Source organism: Bufo bufo, chromosome 9 (genome assembly GCF_905171765.1).
Source record: "Bufo bufo chromosome 9, aBufBuf1.1, whole genome shotgun sequence".
Classification (NCBI taxonomy): Eukaryota; Metazoa; Chordata; class Amphibia; order Anura; family Bufonidae; genus Bufo; species Bufo bufo.
Window position 1 is genome coordinate 185,569,308 of NC_053397.1, and position 21,830 is coordinate 185,591,137.

Consider the following 21,830-nt stretch of genomic DNA (forward strand, 5'->3'; position numbering starts at 1 on the left):
ATACATGGGTTGGAGGGGTCATAAAACAAGTATACGGATGCTATAAAGGGGCACATGGTGATCTTATAGTAGATATGCACTTTCTATGGCTTAAAAGCAGCCCGTCTCCTATTACCACTGAACTAGGGGCTACCCGTAGTGAAAACAAGCACCGCAGCTCGAAGTCTATGGTAGCTCCGTGATCGCAGTGACTTCTATATATAATAGAGGGTCTACAACAGATTATAATGAAATAAAAAGAAGGAGCTGCAGATCAGAGGTGTTTTTTGTTAATGTGATCCTGTGACCAAAAATGAACCGCGTGCTGTAGATCAGGGGTAATGGAGAATTCTAGCCCCCATTGTCTGATAGGTGCGGGTCCCACCGCTGAGACCTGCACCTAAATCGAGAATGGAGCCCCGAAAGTGGTGGAGGGCGAACTGCACATGCGCACCCGCCCTACATTCATTTCTGTGGGGCCGCCTAAAATAGTCGAGCACTGGCTACCATATCACACCACACCATATCAAACTATAAATAAAAATAAAACTATAAATAAAAATAAAATTATAAATAAAAATAAAAGTATACCGACGTTGGCTTAAGCTAGGTTTACACCTGCGTTATGGTATTCCAGCAATCTGTTTTGGCAGAGGAGGAGACTACTGGGATTACCATATCTGGAACAGCCGGACACTCTCGTGGCCCACTGTATCCCAATTCACTATAATAGGATCCATCCTGGCTTCAGCATGAATGCTAGTTTTCCTCTGGAAAAATACTGCTGCATGCTATTTTTTTTTTCAGCCTTGCTAGACACCTTACATATACCATTATAGTGAATAGGTATCCGGCGGGCCACGGCAGTGTCCGGTTATGCCGGATACAGCACTTCCGGTACTCTTCTACTCTGCCAGAACAGCTACTGGAATGCTAATATGCAAATGTAGACATAACCTTACTTTGAGACAGAATTTTACTGCAAAATTGTGGTGCGATTTTGGAGTAAGATGTTGTAACTTACAGTAGGCCCTATCCCTGAAAAGCCATCTCTACTTTCCTGCTATACACTGTTCCCATTTTGAATGAGTCAGAAACATTTGGAGAAACTCTAGTTCCGCCAAACGGAGCCAATTTTTAGACAGGTTCTAGGCGCAGACACATTAGTAAATCTGGGCCAATGTGTGCAACAATAGACTACCGCAGGGCTTCAAATCGTTATACAGCACAGTCTACTTAAGATGTGCATAGAGCTTCAATATCTCATTCAGCTGATCCCAACTCCCCCATACTCGGTTCGGCTCAGCATGTATGTGTTTTTATTGGGGAGAGAAGACAAATCTGCTACCTGACACCTCTGAGGACAGCTTAGTTCCTTGGACAACAAAAGCATTGGGTCTACTCCGTTTCCTGCTGAAGGCTGAAGTCATCTGTACTGTGCATGTGTGCACCGTTGCTTCTCTAATCGGCATGCACAGATTACTTCAGTTCCGGCAAGCACCAGGGCTGTTCTGCATGTGCACCGATCACTGAAGCGCCGCCGCACGGCAGTAACACAGGGCTAGGCGTGACTACATTGATGCCTGGCTCTGTCCCTCAAAACTGGGGGGCAGGAAGGTCAGGGGTGAGGGGCGTGGTTTACAGTACAACAAGGTGCAACAGTGTGGCCCACTTTGCACCAACCAGCTAATTTGCATGTGATAAAAAAGATTAATTTCTCCGAAATGGGGCCAACAATCAAGATAGGACCGGGAGTGTTTTACTCACAGGACCATCACACACCTAACAATTCATTTACATGGATATGGAGGTACATGGTGACAGTTTCCCTTTAAATTCACCATTCGTTCAGTACAGGACAGCACTATGCAAGAATTAAAAAGTGACATACAGTAATAGGACGAGATCTGTCAACAGCACCGTTCTCACGGTTTCCTTGTAGCAAAAATAAAGTTTAAAAAAAAAAAATACAAATGCACTACATTCTAAGAAAATTGTAGGCGTTACCTGTCTTATAGGAATCCTTAATTACAACATAGCCCATTAACATCCAGACTGGTATTAAAAATTTTGCTGGTTGTTAGTGGAACCAGTCAACAGTCTGTTGACAGATACTTTCCTAACAAGTTAGTTGAGCATCTGTAATTTCCCCTCATCTGATTGTTGTACAGTGCTTGACGTAAAAAGTACATTCTCAATAATTTAACTTACCAGATCCAGCCTTAGAGAAGAACTGAGCCAGCAGAAGATGCATTGAAATGCGAGCTCAGCAGCCGGCAGAATTGTGTTTATTGCCATAAGCTTTTATCAGCCATTTAAATGTCTGTTGCCTACCTGTTTCTGACACAGCTGATATTGCCTGGCCTGACCTCCACATACAGTGTTATCCTGTCCAGCAACTGTTTGGAGTCTGTGGGAAATAAAAAAAATTTAAATCTTCAGATCAAAAAAGAAATCATTTGTCTTTATTGAGACAGCATCTATGAAAAACCTGAAGTTGTCGGCATTCTGCATATAATGTCCAGCAGGTGTCTGATACTTGATAGTGACAGTACAGTAATTATGTATATTTAAAAAGTGCGGCAAAAAACAACAAGGTGTCAGCTTGTGTATGTGATCATATGTGAGTTGGCTCTTCTTTCAGAAGACATTTTATTACAAGGAAATGTTACTGCTATTACATATGTGGCGAACTACAACTAACAAGTTTCAATGCCACAGTCATACTAATATAAAAGTAGAGAGATCCAGCCCCAGGAACATCCAGTAGCTGTGTCTCATCCAGTTAGCCATACTCACCCGCAGCACTGGCCTGAGAGCATCCAGCTTTACTTTCTGAACCACTGGATAGTATTTAAAGGTTTGGGGGGGAGGGGTGGGTTCTGAGGCTTAGGCCCGGATGTTTGTGGGCCGCATCACGGATGCGGACCCATTCACTTGAATGGGTCCGCAATGGGGAAGGTGCGGTGTGGAACGGAGGCACGGAACCCCACAGAAGCCCTATGGAGTGCTTAGGTGGGGTTTCTCTCCGTGCTTCCACACCGGAAAAAAATAGAATGTGTTTTCACTCGGTTGATCGGGTGATCGGTGGCACATTTAGATGATTATTGATGCGTCTAAATGCACTAGGACCACCCCAGGTCTATGAAATTATCAATGCATGGTAGCCCAGAGGTTTGCAATGATGCCTCGCAGCACAAGTCCTGAGGTTTTATCTGACCAGAACAACAAATGCCCGGATGTTCTCTAGTTCCCAGGGACCTCCGGATTGCACAACATTTCAAATGCATTTTGATTCTTCAAGTGAATTCCTATGAACTCTTTCTTAGTCTATATGCGTGTGTGAAAGCATGAGATAGGGACCTTGGTCTATTAGCCCCCAGTCATAACTGATCTGTGGAGTATGATACAAAATGATATACACTAAGAATAATAACATATCACTAAATGATCCATATTTAATATGACTGTTACCTGATCCAACCAATTTATCCAGTCTCCGGAACTAGTCCTATGTTTTTGGTCATCAGAGAACCCTAAGAAACTGATTTAGGGCTCATGCACACGAACGTATGTATTTTGCGGTCCGCAAAAAATACGGATGACATCCGTGTGCATTCTGTACGGAACAGCTGGTCCTTTATAGAACAGTCCTATCCTTGTCCGTAATGCGGACAATAATAGGACATGTTCTATTATTTTGCGGAACGGAAATACAGACATACGTAAACGGAATGCGCACGGAGTAAATTCAGTTTTTTTTGTGGACCCATTGAAGTGACGGCACGGACATGGAAAGAAAATACGCTCGTGTGCATGAGCCCTTAGAGATGAAATTGCAATTGGTCAGGTTAGGCTGGGTTCAGCTTTCTATCATCTGCTTAGCAGATTCATTTAAGGGGCTAATCGCATATTGTTTTTAAAGTACATTTAACTTATTCATAAGGCCGGGTCACATCACTGTTTGTTTTTCCGTTCTTCTGGTCCGTCAAAAGAACAGGAGAATAAAGAAAAAACGGATCCTATACTTAAAGCATGCGTTATGCACATTTCACATCTGTTCTAACTATTTCCATCTGAGATCCGTTATTTTAGACGGAGAAAGTTCCTGCATCCAGGACCTTTTTTCCGACTAAAATGACAGATATCAGACAGAAATGGCTAAAACGGATGCCAAAAATGAATAAATGTTCTTAAATATGCTTAAAATACAGGATCCGTTTTTGTTTATTTTTCTGTTCTTCTGACGGATCAGAAGAACGGGGGAAACAAATGGTGATGTGACCCCAGCTTAAGACTTTTCTGAAAAACTTTTACAAACATGCAAGTTTACGATTATCGTTCAATTTTTTTTTTTAACATATACATTTAACAGATGTAGATGTGTTTTAATATGTTTGTGTCCAATGAAGTGTCTGCAAAACTGATGCAAACAGATGCCCTTTTGATGGCATCCGTTTGCATCCCTTTTTTGAGTATCTGTTAGGCTGGGTTCACATCACGTTTTGTCTTACGTTTAAAGTATACAAAAAACGTATAGTTAAACAGACGCCTCAGGCTGATGCCTTACAGTGCCATCTGTCACCATAGAGTTCCTTTGTAAAAAAAAAAATATATATATATATATATAGACGTTAAAGTATAATTTTTTTTTACAGGACTCTATAGGATGGAAAAGATGGAAAACCGTAGGGGGTCATTTATTAAGACCAGCGCTTTAGACACCGGTTTGGGTAAACCCTATATCTGGCGGTGGATCCGCCAAAGTTATGAAGAGGCGCCAACTTCTACATAACTTCGGCTATCCAGCGCCGATCTAAATGTAAACCAGCTTCCTTGCTGTTTAAATTTAGACCATTTTCTATGCCTAAAACAGGCGTAAAAAAACATGAATGAGACGGGCCTGACAGCCCTTCCTCGCCACTTTTGTAGAGTGGGCGGGGAAAAGTAGCAGATTGCACCAGAAATACGCAGATTAGTAAATGACCCCCGTAGTGTACTACCCTTTAGCATCCTTTTTCCCCAATAAATACCAGAACAGTACGCGTTCTGTAATTTGCCGAATGTCCAAACCAAATACGCACGTCATGCAAAAAATACGGATCTACTGTATGCATGACCCATAGAAATGAATAGGTCAGTGTGCTATCTGCAAAAAATGCGTATAGTGCACGGATGAAAACGACAGTTGTGTGCATGAGGCCTGAGGAAATATCTTATTAACCCACGCCTGAAAGAAAAAAGAAGGTAAGAACATTTTCTATCAAAATGGGAACCAAAATCCATTATGTGAAAGCAACAGTATAGTGTAAAGATGTGTAAGATCACCCACCTCTGACGTAAGCAGTGCCTTTCTCGAGACATTACTCCCCCTCCACAGGTTCGAGAGCATGTGGACCATGAACTCCATTCTCCCCACCATTCAGTCACATCTTCATCCCACACCTCACTGCTGTCCTGACAAGACCAGAGAACGTCAGCAAAGAAAACAGCACTGCTGCCATGCAAGAGTAGTCATTATAAGCAACGTAAGAGAAGAGTGTGATATCGGTAATGATAAATCCATGCCGACCAAATTCTAACTGAAATGCAATAGAAACCAGATACAAACCTTGCAATACAGAACGGCAATAGTAAAATACAATGCAATCGGAAAGCCTTCAGATCCTTCCACTTTTTTTTACATTTTGTGGCCTTGTGCTAAACGTTTTCCCCCATCAATTTTCTGTCAATATCCGAAAATAAGACAGTGATAACACAATTTCTGAAATGTTTGCAAATTCATTAAAAAGGAAAAACTAAAATTTCACATGGACATAAATATTCAGACCCTTTGCAATAAAACTTAATATTTGGCTCATCTTTGATTTAAGTCCACCTGTGATAAGTTCAGTTCCCTGGACATGATCTGGAAAGACACAGCCCTGTCTATATATAAGGTCTCACAGCTGACAATGCATATCAGAGCAAAAACCAAGACACGAGGAGGATGGAACTGCCTGTAGAGATCAGAGACAGGATTACGTGGAGGCACAGTTCTTGAGAAGGTTAAAAAAAAATTCTGCTGCACTGAAAGTTCCCAAGAGCACAGTGGCTTCCATAATTCTTAAAGGGAGTCTGTCACCAAAATATGACGTTGTACACCACTTACATGGCTCTCTAGCATACCTATCCATTATTCAAATGGTATCTTTGTAATTTTCTTCTGACTTTCACCAGCAGGAAAAACGATGTTTAATCCATATGTAAATGAGGGCTCGCAAGTGCCCAGGAGCGGCGTTCGGTGTGTAGGAGCCCAGGCTGCTCTGCCTTCTTGTTACATAACTCCTCCACAGCCTCTTTCTTGGCCCGCCCTGCAAGTCCCTTGCTTCAGCCACAGGACCGGCCGATATCCCGCGCGCAGTGCACCGGTGGCCTGGGCATGCACACTGTGATGCCCATTGTGGGCACGGTATCGCTACATGTAGTGCGCAAGCGCTGGCCTCCAGTCCTCCTGCATGCCCGGGCGCGCGGGATATCGGCCGATCCTGTGGATGAAGCAAGGGACTTGCAGGGCGGGCCAAGAAAGAGGCTGTGGAGGAGTTATGTAACAAGAAGGCAGAGCAGCCTGGGCTCCTACACACCGAACGCCGCTCCTGGGCACTTGCGAGCCCTCATTTACATATGGATTAAACATCGTTTTTCCTGCTGGTGAAAGTCAAAAGAAAATTACAAAGGTACCATTTGAATCATGGATAGGTATGCTAGAGAGCCATGTAAGTGGTGTGCAACGTCATATTTTGGTGACAGACTCCCTTTAAATGGTAGAGGTTTGAAACAACCAGCACTCTTCCTAGAGCTGGTTTGCCCTCCTCCCCAAAGTAATTGGGGAGAAGGGCCTTGGTAAGAGAGGTGACCAAGAACCCAATGGTTACTCTGGCTGAGCTCCAAAGATCCTGTGTGCAGATGGGAGAAACTTCCAGAAGGTCAACCATCACTGTTGCACACCACAAATCTGGGCTTTATGGCAGAGTGGCCAGAATGAAGCCTATCCTCAGAATAAGGCTAGATGCACACAACCATATGTGTTTTGTGGTCCGCAAAAAAAAACGGATGACCTTCCTATGGCATCAGTTTTTTTTGCGGATCCATTGTAACAATGCAAAATGGACAAGAATAGGACAGGTTATATTTTTTTTTGCGGGGCTACAGGACGGAAATACAGATACGGATAGCACGCGGTGTGCTGTCCGCATTCTTTGCGGACCCATTAAAATGAATAGGTCTGCCTGCTATCCACAAAAAAAACGCAACCGACAAGGGAACAAAATGCGTTTGTGTGAATGTAGCCTTAGGGCTCATGCACACGCATGTATTTTCTTTCCGCTTCCGTTCCGCTTTTTTTGCAGACCGTACCATTCACTTCAATGGGGCTGCAGAAAATACAGAAGTTACTCCGTGTGCATTTCGTTTCCGTATTTCCGTTCCGCAAAAAAGTAGTGCATGTCCTATTATTGCCCGCAAATCACGGTCCGAGGCCCCATTAAAGTCAATGGGTCCACAAAAAATACGGAATGCACACAAAACACATCCGTATTTCATCCGTATTTTGCGGATCCATACTGTAAAAATGCTATGCCCAGCCCATATTACTCATGTGTTTGGTGATGAATAAGTAACTGTTTCTGTATACGATCCGCAAAAAACGGATCAAATACGGAAACCATACGGATATGTTTTGTGCAATAACGAAACGGAAGAGGACTTAAATCAGAGGGAAAAAAAAACTCAGATACGGAACAACGGATCAGTGAAAAACGGACCGCAAAACAACAATGGTCGTGTGCATGAGCCCTTAGGGTCCATTCACACATCCGTGTGTGTTTTGCGGATCCACGGATCCGCAAAACACGGACAGCGGCAATGTGCGTTCCGCATTTTGCGGCCCGCACATTGCCGGCACTAAGAGAATATGCCTATTATTGTCCGCTATTGCGGACAAGAATAGGACATGTTCTATTTTTTTCAGGATCAGAATTGCGGACCCGGAAGTGCGGGTCCGCAATTCCTGATAGGGGCTGCACGTCGTGCGGCCCCATAGAAATGTATGGGTCCGCAATTTCGTTCCGAAAAATGCGGAATGGAATTGCGGATGTGTGAATGGAGCCTTAGAGACATGAAAGCCAGCCTGGAGTTTGCAAAGAAGACCTAAAGGACTCTTAGGCTGGGTTCACATGGGCGTTGCGGGAAAATGTGCGGGTGCGTTGCGGGAACACCCGCCATTTTTACGCGCGAGTGCAAAACATTGTAATGCGTTTTGCACTCGCGTGACAAAAATCGCGCATGTTTGGTACCCAAACCCGAACTTCTTCACAGAAGTTCGGGCTTGGGATCGGTGTTCTGTAGATTGTATTATTTCCCCTTATAACATAGTTATAAGGGAAAATAATAGCATTCTGAATACAGACTGCATAGTAAACTAGCGCTGGAGGGGTTAAAAAAAATAAAAAATAATTTAACTCACCTTAGTCCACTTGATCGCATAGCCCGGCATCTCCTTCTGTCTCCTTTGCTGAACAGGACCTGTGGTGAGCATTAATTACAGGTAAAGGACCTTTGGTGACGTCACTCCGGTCATCACATGATCCATCACCATGGTAAAAGATCATGTGATGGATCATGTGATGACCGGAGTGACATCACCAAAGGTCCTTTGCCTGTAATTAATGCTCACCACAGGTCCTGTTCAGCAAAGGAGACAGAAGGAGATGCCGGGCCGCGATCAAGTGGACTAAGGTGAGTTAAATTATTATTATTATTATTATTTTAACCCCTCCAGCGCTGTTTTACTATGCATTCTGTATTCAGAATGCTATTATTTTCCCTTATAACCATGTTATAAGGGAAAATAATAATGATCAGGTCTCCATCCCGATCGTCTCCTAGCAACCGTGCGAGAAAATCGCACCGCATCCGCACTTGCTTGCGGATGCTTGCGATTTTCACGCAGCCCCATTCACTTCCATGGGGCCTACGTTGCGTGAAAAACGCAGAATATAGAGCATAGCAACGCACAAGTGATGCGTGAAAATAACCGCTCATGTGAACAGCCCCATAGAAATGAATGGGTCGGTATTCAGTGCGGGTGCAATGCGTTCACCTCACGCATCGCATCCGCGCGGAATACTCGCCCGTGTGAAAGGGGCCTTAGAAACAAGATTTTCACCCGCTCCATCGCTTGGGTAGGGAGGGGGGGGGGTACTGGGCTTTAGTTGGGTAGGGAGGGTTGGTTTCCTGTTGATAAATTATTGAATGGGAAATGTGGTTCTGTACCAGATATATTTTATTACTTATGTAAGTAACTATCTGTCCGATCATGTAATGCTATGGTATTTTTGTCATCTACTGTTGCATGTATGCTGTACAGACTGTCTTCCTTTGTTTTTTTGTGATTTTTTGAAAAACCAAATAAAAATTATCTGATTTAAAAAAAAAAGAAACAAGATTCTCTGTTCTGGTGAAGCCAAGATAGAACTTTTTTGCCTCCATTCTAAGCATCAGGTCTGGAGGAAACTAGGCCCTGCTCATCATCTGCCCAATACCATCCCTACAATAAAGCATTGCGGTGGCAGCATTATGCTGTGGGGGAGGAGATTTAGTGGCTAGGACAGGGAGACCGGTCAGGGTTGAGGGAAAGCTGAATGGAGCAAAGTACAGAGATATTCTAAAAGCAAACCTGGTCCAGAGTGCTCTGGACCTCAGACTGGGCAAAAGGTTCAGCTTCCAACAAGGCAATGACACTAAGCACACAACCAAGGCAGAGTGGCCCAGCCAGAGCCCTGACATCTCTGGAGAGACCTGAAAATGGCTGTCCACCGATGGTCCCAATACAACCTGACAGAGCTTGAGAGGATCTGCAGAGAGGAATGCAAGAAAATCCCCAAATCCAGGTCTGCAAACCTTGTAGCATCACATCCAAGAAAACTGGAGGCTTTAATCACTGCTAAACGTGCTTCTACTAAGGGCTCATGCACGCGACCGTATCTCGTTTGCGGTCTGCAAAAAACGGATGACGTCCATATGCAAAACAAGGATGACGTCCACAGGGCCGCTGATAGGCCAGTACAGCTGGCCCAGTTGTACCGGGCCCGGCTGGCAGGGGGGCCCGGGCTGCCGACTCCCGAGCCATTTTAATTTTTTTGCTGTCAGTGGGCTGGCTCCAGTAACAGCAGGCAGTGTGGGGGCGGCGCTCACTCACTGACGTCACACGCCTGCTCCTCCCACTAGGCGGCGCAGGCGCGTGACGTCAGTGAGTGAGCGCTGCCGCCCGCACTTGTTACTGGAGGCTGGAGGGTGGAGGGAGGAGGCAGGAGCTGAATGTAAGGTAGTATTTTAGTAAAGAGATGAGCGCTGTGCCTGTGCTAAAATTAAAGTTACTGTCTGCAGCCTGCACGGCTGCACCGATTTATTAATGTATACTACTGTGAGTGGCGGGGGGGGATCTATATGGATGACGTCATGACGGCACTGTTATAGGGAGGGCGGGGGATCCGTGGATGGCACTGTTATGGGGGGGGGGGTCTGTCATGTGGATGACACTTATGGGGGGGGGCCGGGGGGTCTGTGGATGACACTTATGGGGGGGATCTGTGGATGGCACCATTATGGAGGGGGATCTGTGGATGACACTGTTATGGGGGGATCTGTGAATGACTGTTATGGGGGGGATCTGTGGATGGCACTGTTATGGAGGGTATCTGTGAATGGCACTGTTATGGAGGGGTATCTGTGGATGACACATAGCATAAGATGCTATATACGGTATGTGTCATCCACAGATCCCCCTCTATAACAGTGCCATCCACAGATCCCCCCATAACGGTGCCATCCACAGATCCCCCCATAACAGTGCCATCCACAGATCCCCTCCATAACAGTGCCATCCACAGATCCTCTCCATAACCGTGCCATCCACAGATCCCCTCCATAACAGTGCCATCCACAGATCCCCTCCATAACAGTGCCATCCACAGATCCCCTCCATAACAGTGCCATCCCCAGATCCCCTCCATAACAGTGCCATCCACAGATCCCCTCCATAACAGTGCCATCCACAGATCCCCTCCATAAAAGTGCCATTCACAGATCCCCTCCATAACAGTGCCATTCACAGATCCCCTCCATAACAGCGCCATTCACAGACGACCCCCCAGCGCCATAAATATCACTTGTAGACAAATCTGCATGTTGTTTCAAGGCGGCGTCTGGGGAGGGGCCAAGGGCGGGGCCAGGGGTGTGGCTGAAGGAGGGATCAGGGGGTGGAGCTGAAGGGGGCCCCGTCATGTATGCTGTACGGGGCCCCATGATTTCTATCAGCGGCCCTGGACGTCCATATGCAAAACACGGACGATGTCTGTGTCTGTATGCATTTCGTATTTTGCGGAACGGAACAGCTGGCCCCTAATAGAACAGTACTATCCTTGTCCATAATGCGGACAATAATAGGACATGTTCTATTTTTTTGCGGAACGGACATATGGAAACGGAATGCACACGGAGTACCTTCTGTTTTTTTTGCGGACCCATTGAAGTGAATGGTTTTGCATACAGTCCGCAAAAAAAAAAACGGAACGGAAAGAAAATACGTTCATGTGCGTGAGCCCTTAAGTCCTGAGTAAAGGGTCTGAATATTTATGTCAAGGCAAGACTTTAACTTTTCCTCTTCAATGAATTAGCAAAGGTTTTGAACATTCTGTTTTTACTTTGTCATTATGGGCTATCGAGTGCAGAATGATGGGAAAAACTTGATTTTTTTAGTGAAAATGTGAAAAAAGTGAAAAGATCTACAGATTTTTCAAATGGATTTCGCATGCATTTTCAATGAGCATATTTTTATCATTTTCACTAGTTCATTTTTAAAGAACATTCCCAATTAACAGAAGGTCTGATGTCACTTGCTTCAGCAGTTGCATGAGTAGGATGGAGTTCAGTCTGGACTTAAGAATTCAACGTAAGAAGCGTGTTTTAATATTACGCCTGATATTAGGCTACTTTCACACCTGCGTTTAGGTCGGATCCGTCTGGTATGTGCCCAGACGGATCCGCACCTATAATGCAAACGCTTAGATCCGTTCAGAACGGATCCGTTTGCATTACCATGAACAAAAAAAAAAAAGAAAAACATTTTTTTTTTGTTTTTTTTTTTTGTTCATGATAATGCAAACGGATCCGTTTTGACTTTACATTGAAAGTCAATGGGAGACGGATCCGTTTGAAAATTGAGCCATACTGTGTCAACTTCAAACGGATCCGTCCCCATTGACTTACATTGTAAGTCTGGACGGATCCGTTTGCCTCCGCACGGCCAGGCGGACACCCGAATGCTGCAAGCTGCGTTCAGGTGTCCGCCTACTGAGCGGAGCGGAGGACAAACGAAGCCAGACTGATGCATTCTCAGCGGATCCGCATCCACTCAGAATGCATTAGGGCTGGACGGATCCGTTCGGGGCCGCTTGTGAGAGCCTTCAAACGGAGCTCACAAGTGGAGCCCCGAACGCTAGTGTGAAAGTAGCCTTAGACTGCAGCAACCTAATATAAGTATAAGTCAGCATTTCCGGAGAAAAAAAAATTGCAGTCCCATGTAAAAAATCATGTTTGACCACACAAGACTCAAAGATGCATATGGGGACCTAATGAATGCCCTCAGGGTAAAGACAGCCTGAACGTGTTTCCGTTTTCAGCTTCAAAATGTACAATCCTTTGTTCGCCCAATGAACTGTGGAATACTTCCCCAAATATCTGTCCACTCAGTTTGCTTTAAAGAAGACCTGTCACCTCTCCTGAAATGTCAGTCTTAGTAACTACTTGCATCTCCCATGTAATAACCATTCTGGAGAATCTTTTCTTATGGCTCTACATTGTGCCATTCCTTTATTATTCCTACTAGAAGTTTACAAATAAACTGCCAGCAGTCTGCAGTATAGGTACTGCAGGGTGATACCAGTAGTGGGTGTGTCTGACTCTGTCCAATTGGTGCTACTGGTGTCAGATTGTGCAGGGATAGCCCCCAACTGATAACACCTATCTGTAACTTTACTGCAAGCTGCTGGCCATTAATTCATAACTTGAAATAGAAATAACAAAGGAATGGCATAAGTCATAACAATACATGCTCCAGAATCATTCTTAGGCTACATGCACACGACCGTATGTGTTTTGCGGTCCGCAAATTGCGGATCCGCCAAAAAAAAGGATGCCATCCGTTTTGTTTTTTTTGCGGATCCATTGTAACAATGCCTAAAACGGACAAGAATAGGACATGTCTATTTTTTTTGCTAGGCTACGGAACGGACATACTGATGCTGTCTGCTTTTTTTGCGGTCCGCATCCTATCGGCAAAAAAAACTGAATGGACACGGAAACAAACAACGTTCGTGTGCAATGCATGAGGCCTTACATAGGAAATTCAAGCAGTTACTACAACAGACATGTTAGGAGAGGTGACAGGTCCTCTTTAACACCTTTAAAGGCTACTTTCACAGCAGCGGCAGCCTTCTCCTCAGGCTGTTCCGGCGGGTGAACAGCCTGCCGGATCCGTGCTGCCGCTAGTGCATGAGTGCTGCCGGAGGTCCGTTCCGGCTCCATTGACTATAAAGGGGGCGGGACGGAGTTCCGGCGGCAGCACGTCAAACATGCCGAAAGGCGGCCGGAATAAAACTACGACAAGGCTGTCCACCCACCGGAACAGCCTGCCGGAGAAGGCTGTCACTAGTGTGAAAGTAGCCTTACACAGGCAGATGATCAGGCAAACATTCGCCAATTGAAATGCTCATTTCCCTGTGTATAGGTGCCTAGTGATCAGCTGGTACGGAAACCTATGTGATAAAAGACAAAAAAGAAAAAATGCATGTTGTGTTTAAAAAATAAGGTAAAAATGGTCAAATGCAACACAAAAAAATGGCAGGAAAAATACTTTGTCTGTGCTGAATTTCATAATACACTGTAGGCTCTAAAAGAACCTTTGGCTGCAGTAAGAAACACTTAAGGGGTTGTCTCATCTGAGACAATGGGGGCATATCGCTAGGATCTGCGCTTATCTCCTAAACGGAGCCCCGCAAAGTGGTGGCTGGAGGACTCTGGTCTGGCCACCGCCAAACTCTCTCCCTATAGAAGTGAATGGGAGCGCACTGTGCATGACCGGCCACCGTTCCTATTCACTTCTATGGGCCCAGCTCAGCTATTTTCGGTGGCCACATAGAAATTAATGGAGGGCAGCTGCAGCTCCGAAGTGCACCCTCCACCACTTTCGGAGCTACATTCTTCCACCTATCAGACAATGGGAGCATATCCTAGCAACAGAAGATGAAAAAACATCCAAAAAAAAACTAATCAGGGAGATATATCTACCCCATACGCCAGTTTTCTGGTGTGAAAAGGTCGCAAACCCAGGGTTTGTGACTTTTTAAAAGCCATTGCGAGTAAATGTAGTCGCAATTAGCGTTCATGCTTCCCTCACAATAGGGGGCGTGATGAGGGTGATGTGTGGGGAGGGCCAGTTATCATCATTGATGACAGTTTTTCGGTGTAAATGATGACTGTAGTCTATGCTAGCTACAGGCCTCTGTTTCATAATAAATTAAAGGCATCCTCCAGCAGATCATGTTTCCCTATGGATTGTTAAAGGGGTATTCCCATCACATACAATGGGGGCATATTGCTAGGATATGCCCCCATTGTCTGATAAATGCGGGTCCTACCTCTGGCACCTACAACGAGAACGGAGCGAGGAGAGCTGTGGCTGGAGGACCCCAGATTTCGGATGGTCCGTCCACCACCAAGCGCTGCTCCCATAGAAGTGAATGGGAGCGCATCGTGCACGCGCAGCCCCGCTCCTATTCATTTCTATGGGGCAGACGGTCCCATAGAAATTAATAGAGGGCGGCTGCGCATGCGCAGTGCGCCCTCTGTTCATTTCCCTGCTCCGTTCTCATTGTAGGTGAGGGTCCCAGAGATGGGACCTGCACCTATCAGACAATGGGGGCATATCCTAGCGATATGCCCCCATAGTGTATGATGGTAAAACCCCTTTAAAGAGTATCATGGCTCACAATTACTGGTGGATCACAATCCACCATACAATAATTGGTACATCATTGAAGGACCTCCTAGAAAGGAGCTCTTGGTTGGCCAATATGAGATAGTTCTCTTCCTTCCAAATGAGAGCTAATTTGCATACTTCTTCCCATGAAGCATTACCTGCAAGTAAGTCTTCATACAATCGCAACATCTCTTCAATGAGAACCAGTACCTCTCAAAGCACAGGCGCCCTTTGCTGACAGCTATTTGTCATGTGTGGCCAGCGTTAGGCTGAACAACTATCTCTTGACCTTCACATCCAAAGATATCACAAACTACATTCTTAAAGGCGTCTTCCAGGAGTTTTATACTGCTCACTTATCCTATGTATAGGTCATCAGTATCTGATAGGTGTGCGTCCGAGACCCAGGACCCCCGCCGATCAACTGTTGGAGAAGGCACGGCGCTGATGGTATCACCATGGCCTTCTCTCAGCTTTTTAGGCCAGTGACGACACGTTCATCGATCACGTAGCCTAGGCGCAGCTCAGACCCATAGAAGTGATGAGGCTGAGCGCGATATAAAGCACAGCGCCGTCCATTGTATAGCGGCTGTGCTTGATATCTCGCTCAGCCTCATCACTTCTATGCGGCTCAGCTGCGCCTAGGCTACGTGATCGATGAACGTGTCGTCACTGGCCTAGGAAAAGCTGAGAGAAGGCCATGGTGATACTATCAGCGCCGTGCCTTCTCCAACAGTTGATCGTGGCGGTCCTGGGTGTCGGACCCCCACCTATCAGATTGGCAAGCAGGGAGAAGGCAGTGGCACTCACAGGAGCATCAGCGCCTTCTCAAAGAGTTGATCGGTCGGGGTCATTAGTATGTAAGTCTCGAAATACCGCTTTAACCAACAGTTCTTCACGTCTTGTCCATGTAGATCACTCCCTGACTGTATATGACAATAAAGGCAGCACTGGCTTTAATCAGAGTCACTCTATTAAAAGGGGTTTTCCGGGTGTCTAATACTGACGACCTATCCTCAGCTTAGGTCATCAATATCGGATTGGTGGGGGTCCAACCGCCAGCATCCTCGTCGATCAGCTATTTGAAGAGGTTGCGGCACTCCAGTCTCTTCCTAGGCCAATGATGTCATGTTCATTGGTCACATAACTCGGCGCAGCTCAGCCCCATTCAAGTGAATGGGACTGAGCCGCTATCCCGAGCACAGGCACTATCCAACGGACGGCGCTGTGCTTGGTGAGCTGCAAGGAGAACTGCGGCCTCTTCAAACAGTTGATCGTGAGTCAGACCCCCACCAGTAAGATACTGATGACCCATGCTGAGGCTAGGTCATCGATATTAAACACCCCTTTAATTCACCCACCATATTCCAAGCAGTGACTGCCATATACCATTGTTATGGCGTTTAGTCGGAGAACCCTCCTAAAGTAGTTGCAGTGCCAACCCAACCTATCCCTCTTTTCTTTTGCTGCTTTCATGGTGGCAAAAAAAAGGGAGCTGAGCCATCCATGCCAGGAATTTAGAAAACAATTAGAGAGGTGAGAGCCGAATAAAGCACAGGATTCCCAGAAAGAAAGAAAAGCCATCATATTAGGATTCATTAGAGGTAGGGAAAAGGCTCCCTAAGTGTAGGTCATCTGTCTTCCCCCTTTTTCTCTTCCTCCTCTACCCCCAGGCCTGGTGGTGCTAGAAGCTGTAAACCTCTCCTCTCGCAAAAGCGTTTGATCTCCTACTTAAAAGGGACGCCAGCAGAGTTAGAGGTTCCACTCCTTCAGTGCTGGAGGGGCAAGAGCAGAAGGAAAGGATTAAGAAGATGGTGTGAAGTGATAGATGGGGGATGAGAGGAGCCGGAAAAAAAATGCTTGGTAAATGCTGACAGATGAAGCACTGGGGCCACAGCTGGATGACGGGTGCTCCTTCCAAAATAATAATAATTTAAAAAAAAATTGAATATCTCATGTTCCGAAAAAAAAGAGTTAATGTATGCATTGCTAAGGCAGAGTAGCTGAATTTGGAGGGGGGGTCTGCGAAAAAAAAAAAAAAAAAAGGTCACGTGACTTCTATGCTAAGGGTAACCTGAGGTCTTACAATTCACAAACCACTGATTTTGCAAATTCCATGGTGATTCTGCACAATGTACACAAATGGAGGAATATCGTGTGGCTCAGTAGTGCAGAACCTGAAAACTCGCTGCCCTCTGGGCAAGGGGAATTATTTTTTCTTTCTTTTTTAATGAATGTAATTTATACGCTTTCTGAAGATTAGACGTACACGCGGTGCCGAGGGTATTCGTGTTGTCATCTGAGGATAAAATCCCATCGCCTGTGTGCTGTAAACTGAGAACTGTAAAGTGTGACCTGTGAATCCGGGGTTACGCGTCACGCATGATCCGCTCCCTCATCCATATATATTCGCAGAACTCAGAAGGTCTTAAAGGGGTATTCCAGTTTCGTGATATTGATGGATTATCATCAGGACAGGTCATCGATATCAGATTGGTGGAGGTCAAACTCTCAGCACCCCCTGAAGATCAGCTGCTTGAAGGGGCCGCGGTGCTTGTGCACTCGCTGCGTCTTCTTCAATATTTACCTTCCCGCCGTCTACATCGTAGCGGCGCTGTGAGGTAATTACACCACCCTCTCCCATTAATTTGAATGGGATGAACAAAAGGTGCCGTCACTACAATGGAAATGGTGTGCAGGTAAATATTGAAGGGGGCGCAGGATAGGCCCCTTCAAGCAGCTGATCAGAGATTTTGAGATTCTTCTGAGATTTTGACCTCCACCGATCTGATATCAATGACCTGTCCTGATGATAGGCCATCAATATCATGAAACTGGAATACCCCTTTAAGACCTTTGCAAGTCCTGCGAAAATATATGATCTTCGGGGGTGCCGACAGTCTGACCTCCACCAATCTGATATTGATGACCTGTCCTGATTGGGATCTGCGGAGGTGACGAGAGCTGGATCCCACACCATCAATTTCAAGGTCATCAATTTCAATTAACTAGAAAACCCCTTTCAATACCACTTATTGAAGGGAGCACCAATAGCATTCTATAGTGGAGAAGTTTGCAGATCCAGGGCCCTGATTCACAGGGGGATATTTATAAAGACTGGCGTCTCCTGCGCTGATCTTGATATCACCTGAACTGACGGAGGATGCTCCTAATTTATAGTGGGGGCATAGGACTCGTCGTATATTAGGCGTATTCTCCAGCAGTACGCATACATGATCTGAGATCTACTGCTCTAATTTTGAGCTGCGGCAGATTTCTGCGTTCGTTTGTGTCAGAAAACTGGTGTAAATGAAGATAAATGTGCGGGACCCCCAAAGCCCCCCTGATCAAGCCCCCTGACAAACGATACTTGCGACAATATTTTGTCACAATGTCTGTTAAAAAATTGCAAAGACTATGGGGAAGATTTATCAAGGCTGGTGTTAAGGAAAACTGGCTTAGTTGCCCATAGCAACCAATCAGATTCCACCTTTCATTTTTCAGAGCTCCTTTGGAAAATGAAAGGTGGAATCTGATTGGTGGCTATGGGAAACTAAGCCAGTTTCCCTTTTACACCAGTTTTGATAAATCTCCCCCTATGTTTGTGAATTTTTTTCATCAGAAAACTGGGGAAGAGAGATAATCATGTCCCTCAAAAACTGTAATAGAGCCCTGTGGCCATCACGTGATTTATAGTACTACCATGCTCCTATGTGGCACCTGGGCCTTAGTGTGACCACATCCTTGGCCATTTCTTCTAGTGTACCCTAATGTCTTCCATTAGTCGCTCTTGTGAGGGCTGTACGAGACAGGGGGCCATGTCATGTTTACATACATGTTGCCCATAGTAACCAATCACAGCACAGCTTTCATTTTTCAAGGGCACTATAAAAAATGAAAGCTATGCTGTGATAGGTTGCTATGGGAAACCTTTCAGACAGTTTTCATAAATCTGCCCATCTATAAGGATTAATATGTCTCAAATTTGCAGGGACTGTCCCTAATTTTCAGAGACTGTCCCTGTAAATTCGCTACTCACAAAAGGGATGGATCTTATGGACGCCCCTCCTGTAAATGAGTGGCCTCATATGGTTTGAGGGGTATTCTTGGGAGTGGAGACAATTTCTTAAATGGATAAAAATATGAGCCTATAATACCCAAGGACCAAATTTTAAGGCCTCTTTCACACGGCGTGACGGATTAGGTCCGGATGCGTTCAGGGTGCGTTCAGTGAAACTTGCGCTATTTTGCAAACAAGTTCAGTCAGGTTTGTCTGCGATTGTGTTCAGTTGTTCAGTTTTTTCCGCGCGGGTGAAATGCGTTTTGATGCGTTTTTCACGCGCATGATAAAAAACTGAAGGTTTACAAACAACATCTCTTAGCAAGCATCAGTGAAAAACGAATCGCACCCTCACTTGCTTGTGGATGCAATGCGTTTTTCACGCAGACCTATGGAGCCAGGGCTGCGTGAAAAACGCAGAATATAGAACATGATGCGATTTTCACGCAACGCAGAACTGATGTGTGAAAAACAACGCTCATGTACACAGCCCCATTGAAATGAATGGGTCAGGATTCAGTGCAGGTGCTATGCGTTCACGTCACGCATTGCACCCGCGCAGAAAAATCGCTCGTGTGAAAGTGGCCTAAGGGTATGTTCAGACGATATGTAAATTGGAAGAGGACTAGTACTGGCACTACGGCTGAAAGATTAACCAGTATGTGGGTGTCCCATATTGCCCAAGACAGATTATGCCATAACAAGACCCAGCTCCTCAGCAATGATATATCGCACCTTAGTAGTTAACCAACACTTTTCTGTGCAGAATAGAAAGCTTTATTTTAATATAAAGTGCCACTCGGAAGGCACAACGCAAGTCACAATGCAGGATGAATGAAATTGCATTCAGAAATATGCCCCATTCTACGTACTACGGAGTTTACAGTGCTAATAATAAGAGATAAATCATTCAGATGTTGTAGATGTAGCAGTGCTGGACCTGTCATTGTAAATGCAGTTCTGAGTTGAGATATAATGCAGTGAACTTACCTGGAGTCCTATGTAAACCCCTTCTAGGACTTTGTGACATCTTATAGTTGTACTAAATGATGTACATGTATTACAGAATATAATAAAATGGGGATTTCCACAATTGTATTAACTAAAGTATCATAATAACTTATTACAGAAGAAAAATAGTGCATCATATTGTAGTGACCCTGTGCTATGCCAATAGACAGATATTAGATGGATAGATAGATAGATAGATAGATAGATAGATAGATAGATAGATAGATACAGAGATAAATAGATAGATACAGAGATAGATAGATAGATAGATAGATAGATAGATAGATAGATAGATAGATAGATAGATAGATAGATAGATAATAGATAGATAGATAGATAGATAGATAGATAGATAGATAGATAGATAGATAGATAGATAGATAATAGATTGATAGATAATTAGATAGATAGATAGATATTTGATAGATAGATAGATAGATAGATAGATATTAGATAGATAGAAGATAGATAGATAGATAGATAGATAGATAGATAGATAGATAGATAGATAGATAATAGATTGATAGATAATTAGATAGATAGATAGATAATTAGAATAGATAGATAGATAGATAGATAGATAGATAGATAGATAGATAGATACAGAGATAAATAGATAGATACAGAGATAGATAGATAGATAGATAAATAGATAGATAGATAGATAGATAGATAGATAGATAGATAATAGATTGATAGATAATTAGATAGATAGATAGATAGATAGATATTTGATAGATAGATAGATATTAGATAGATAGAAGATAGATAGATAGATAGATAGATAGATAGATAGATAGATAGATAGATAGATAATAGATTGATAGATAATTAGATAGATAGATAGATAGATATTAGATAGATAGAAGATAGATAGAAGATAGATAGATAGATAGATAGATAGATAGATAGATAGATAGATAGATAGATAGATAGATATTAGATAGATAGAAGATAGATAGATAGATAGATATTTGATAGATAGATAGATAGATAGATATTGGATAGATAGATAGATAGATAGATAGATAGATAGATAGATAGATAGATTGATAAATAGATATTAGATAGATACTTAATAGATGACAGATATTACAGTATATATATACAGAGGAGGACTAGGTGGCCATCTCACCCCCTCCACACGTGCAGTACGATCCGCACACGATGCTGTAGGAGCCCCAGCTACCTGCAGCCATCTGCTGCCTTCCTATCCACTTCCCCCCGCAGCCCTGTATCACAGTGCCCGGCTGACCGATGCCCTCTCCCTCCATGTCACAGGGGCAGAGCTGATCCAGTGCCTGGCACCATCTGTAGGTGGCATTAGTGTTACCTTAGAGGTGGAGGATGATCCGGGGCTCGGGCACAGCAGGATGAGCAGCAGGATGAGCCCGGGGGGGCGGCGGCGGTGAGGTGCACACATCCCTGTACTGCAGCTGCAGCAGGAAAAGCCTGGGGACCGGCTGGGGCTGCCCGCTCCCTCCCCGCATGGCCAAGTAATTACAGGCTCTGAGCTGTGTGAGGCTGGGGGAGCTCCGGGACAGGGGGAGGGGAGAGGGGGCACAGGAGGGACAGGGAGAGGTAGACAGATAGCAGGACAAGGGGGGAGGCCGAGGGTGGCCACTTGGAGAACCCCAAAGGGGAGGACATCACATTGGTGCCGGTGACAGTGGTGCACAACAGTTCAATACTACAGCATGGAAG

The 21,830-nt window shown here is 44.7% G+C and overlaps 1 protein-coding gene across 1 annotated transcript in view; it reads right to left on the reverse strand.

Moving 5' to 3' along the window:
- Window positions 1-21,549, reverse strand: part of LOC120979844 (ADAMTS-like protein 2) — a 72,782-nt gene extending 51,233 nt beyond the window's left edge. The window contains exons 1-3 of the mRNA XM_040408800.1: window positions 21,460-21,549; window positions 5,312-5,436; window positions 2,314-2,389 (exon numbers count right to left, since the gene is read on the reverse strand). Coding sequence (XP_040264734.1) covers window positions 2,314-2,389; window positions 5,312-5,436; window positions 21,460-21,549 — 291 coding nt within the window. The remainder of the gene's footprint in view (window positions 1-2,313; window positions 2,390-5,311; window positions 5,437-21,459) is intronic.
- Between the last annotated feature and the right edge of the window lie 281 nt (window positions 21,550-21,830).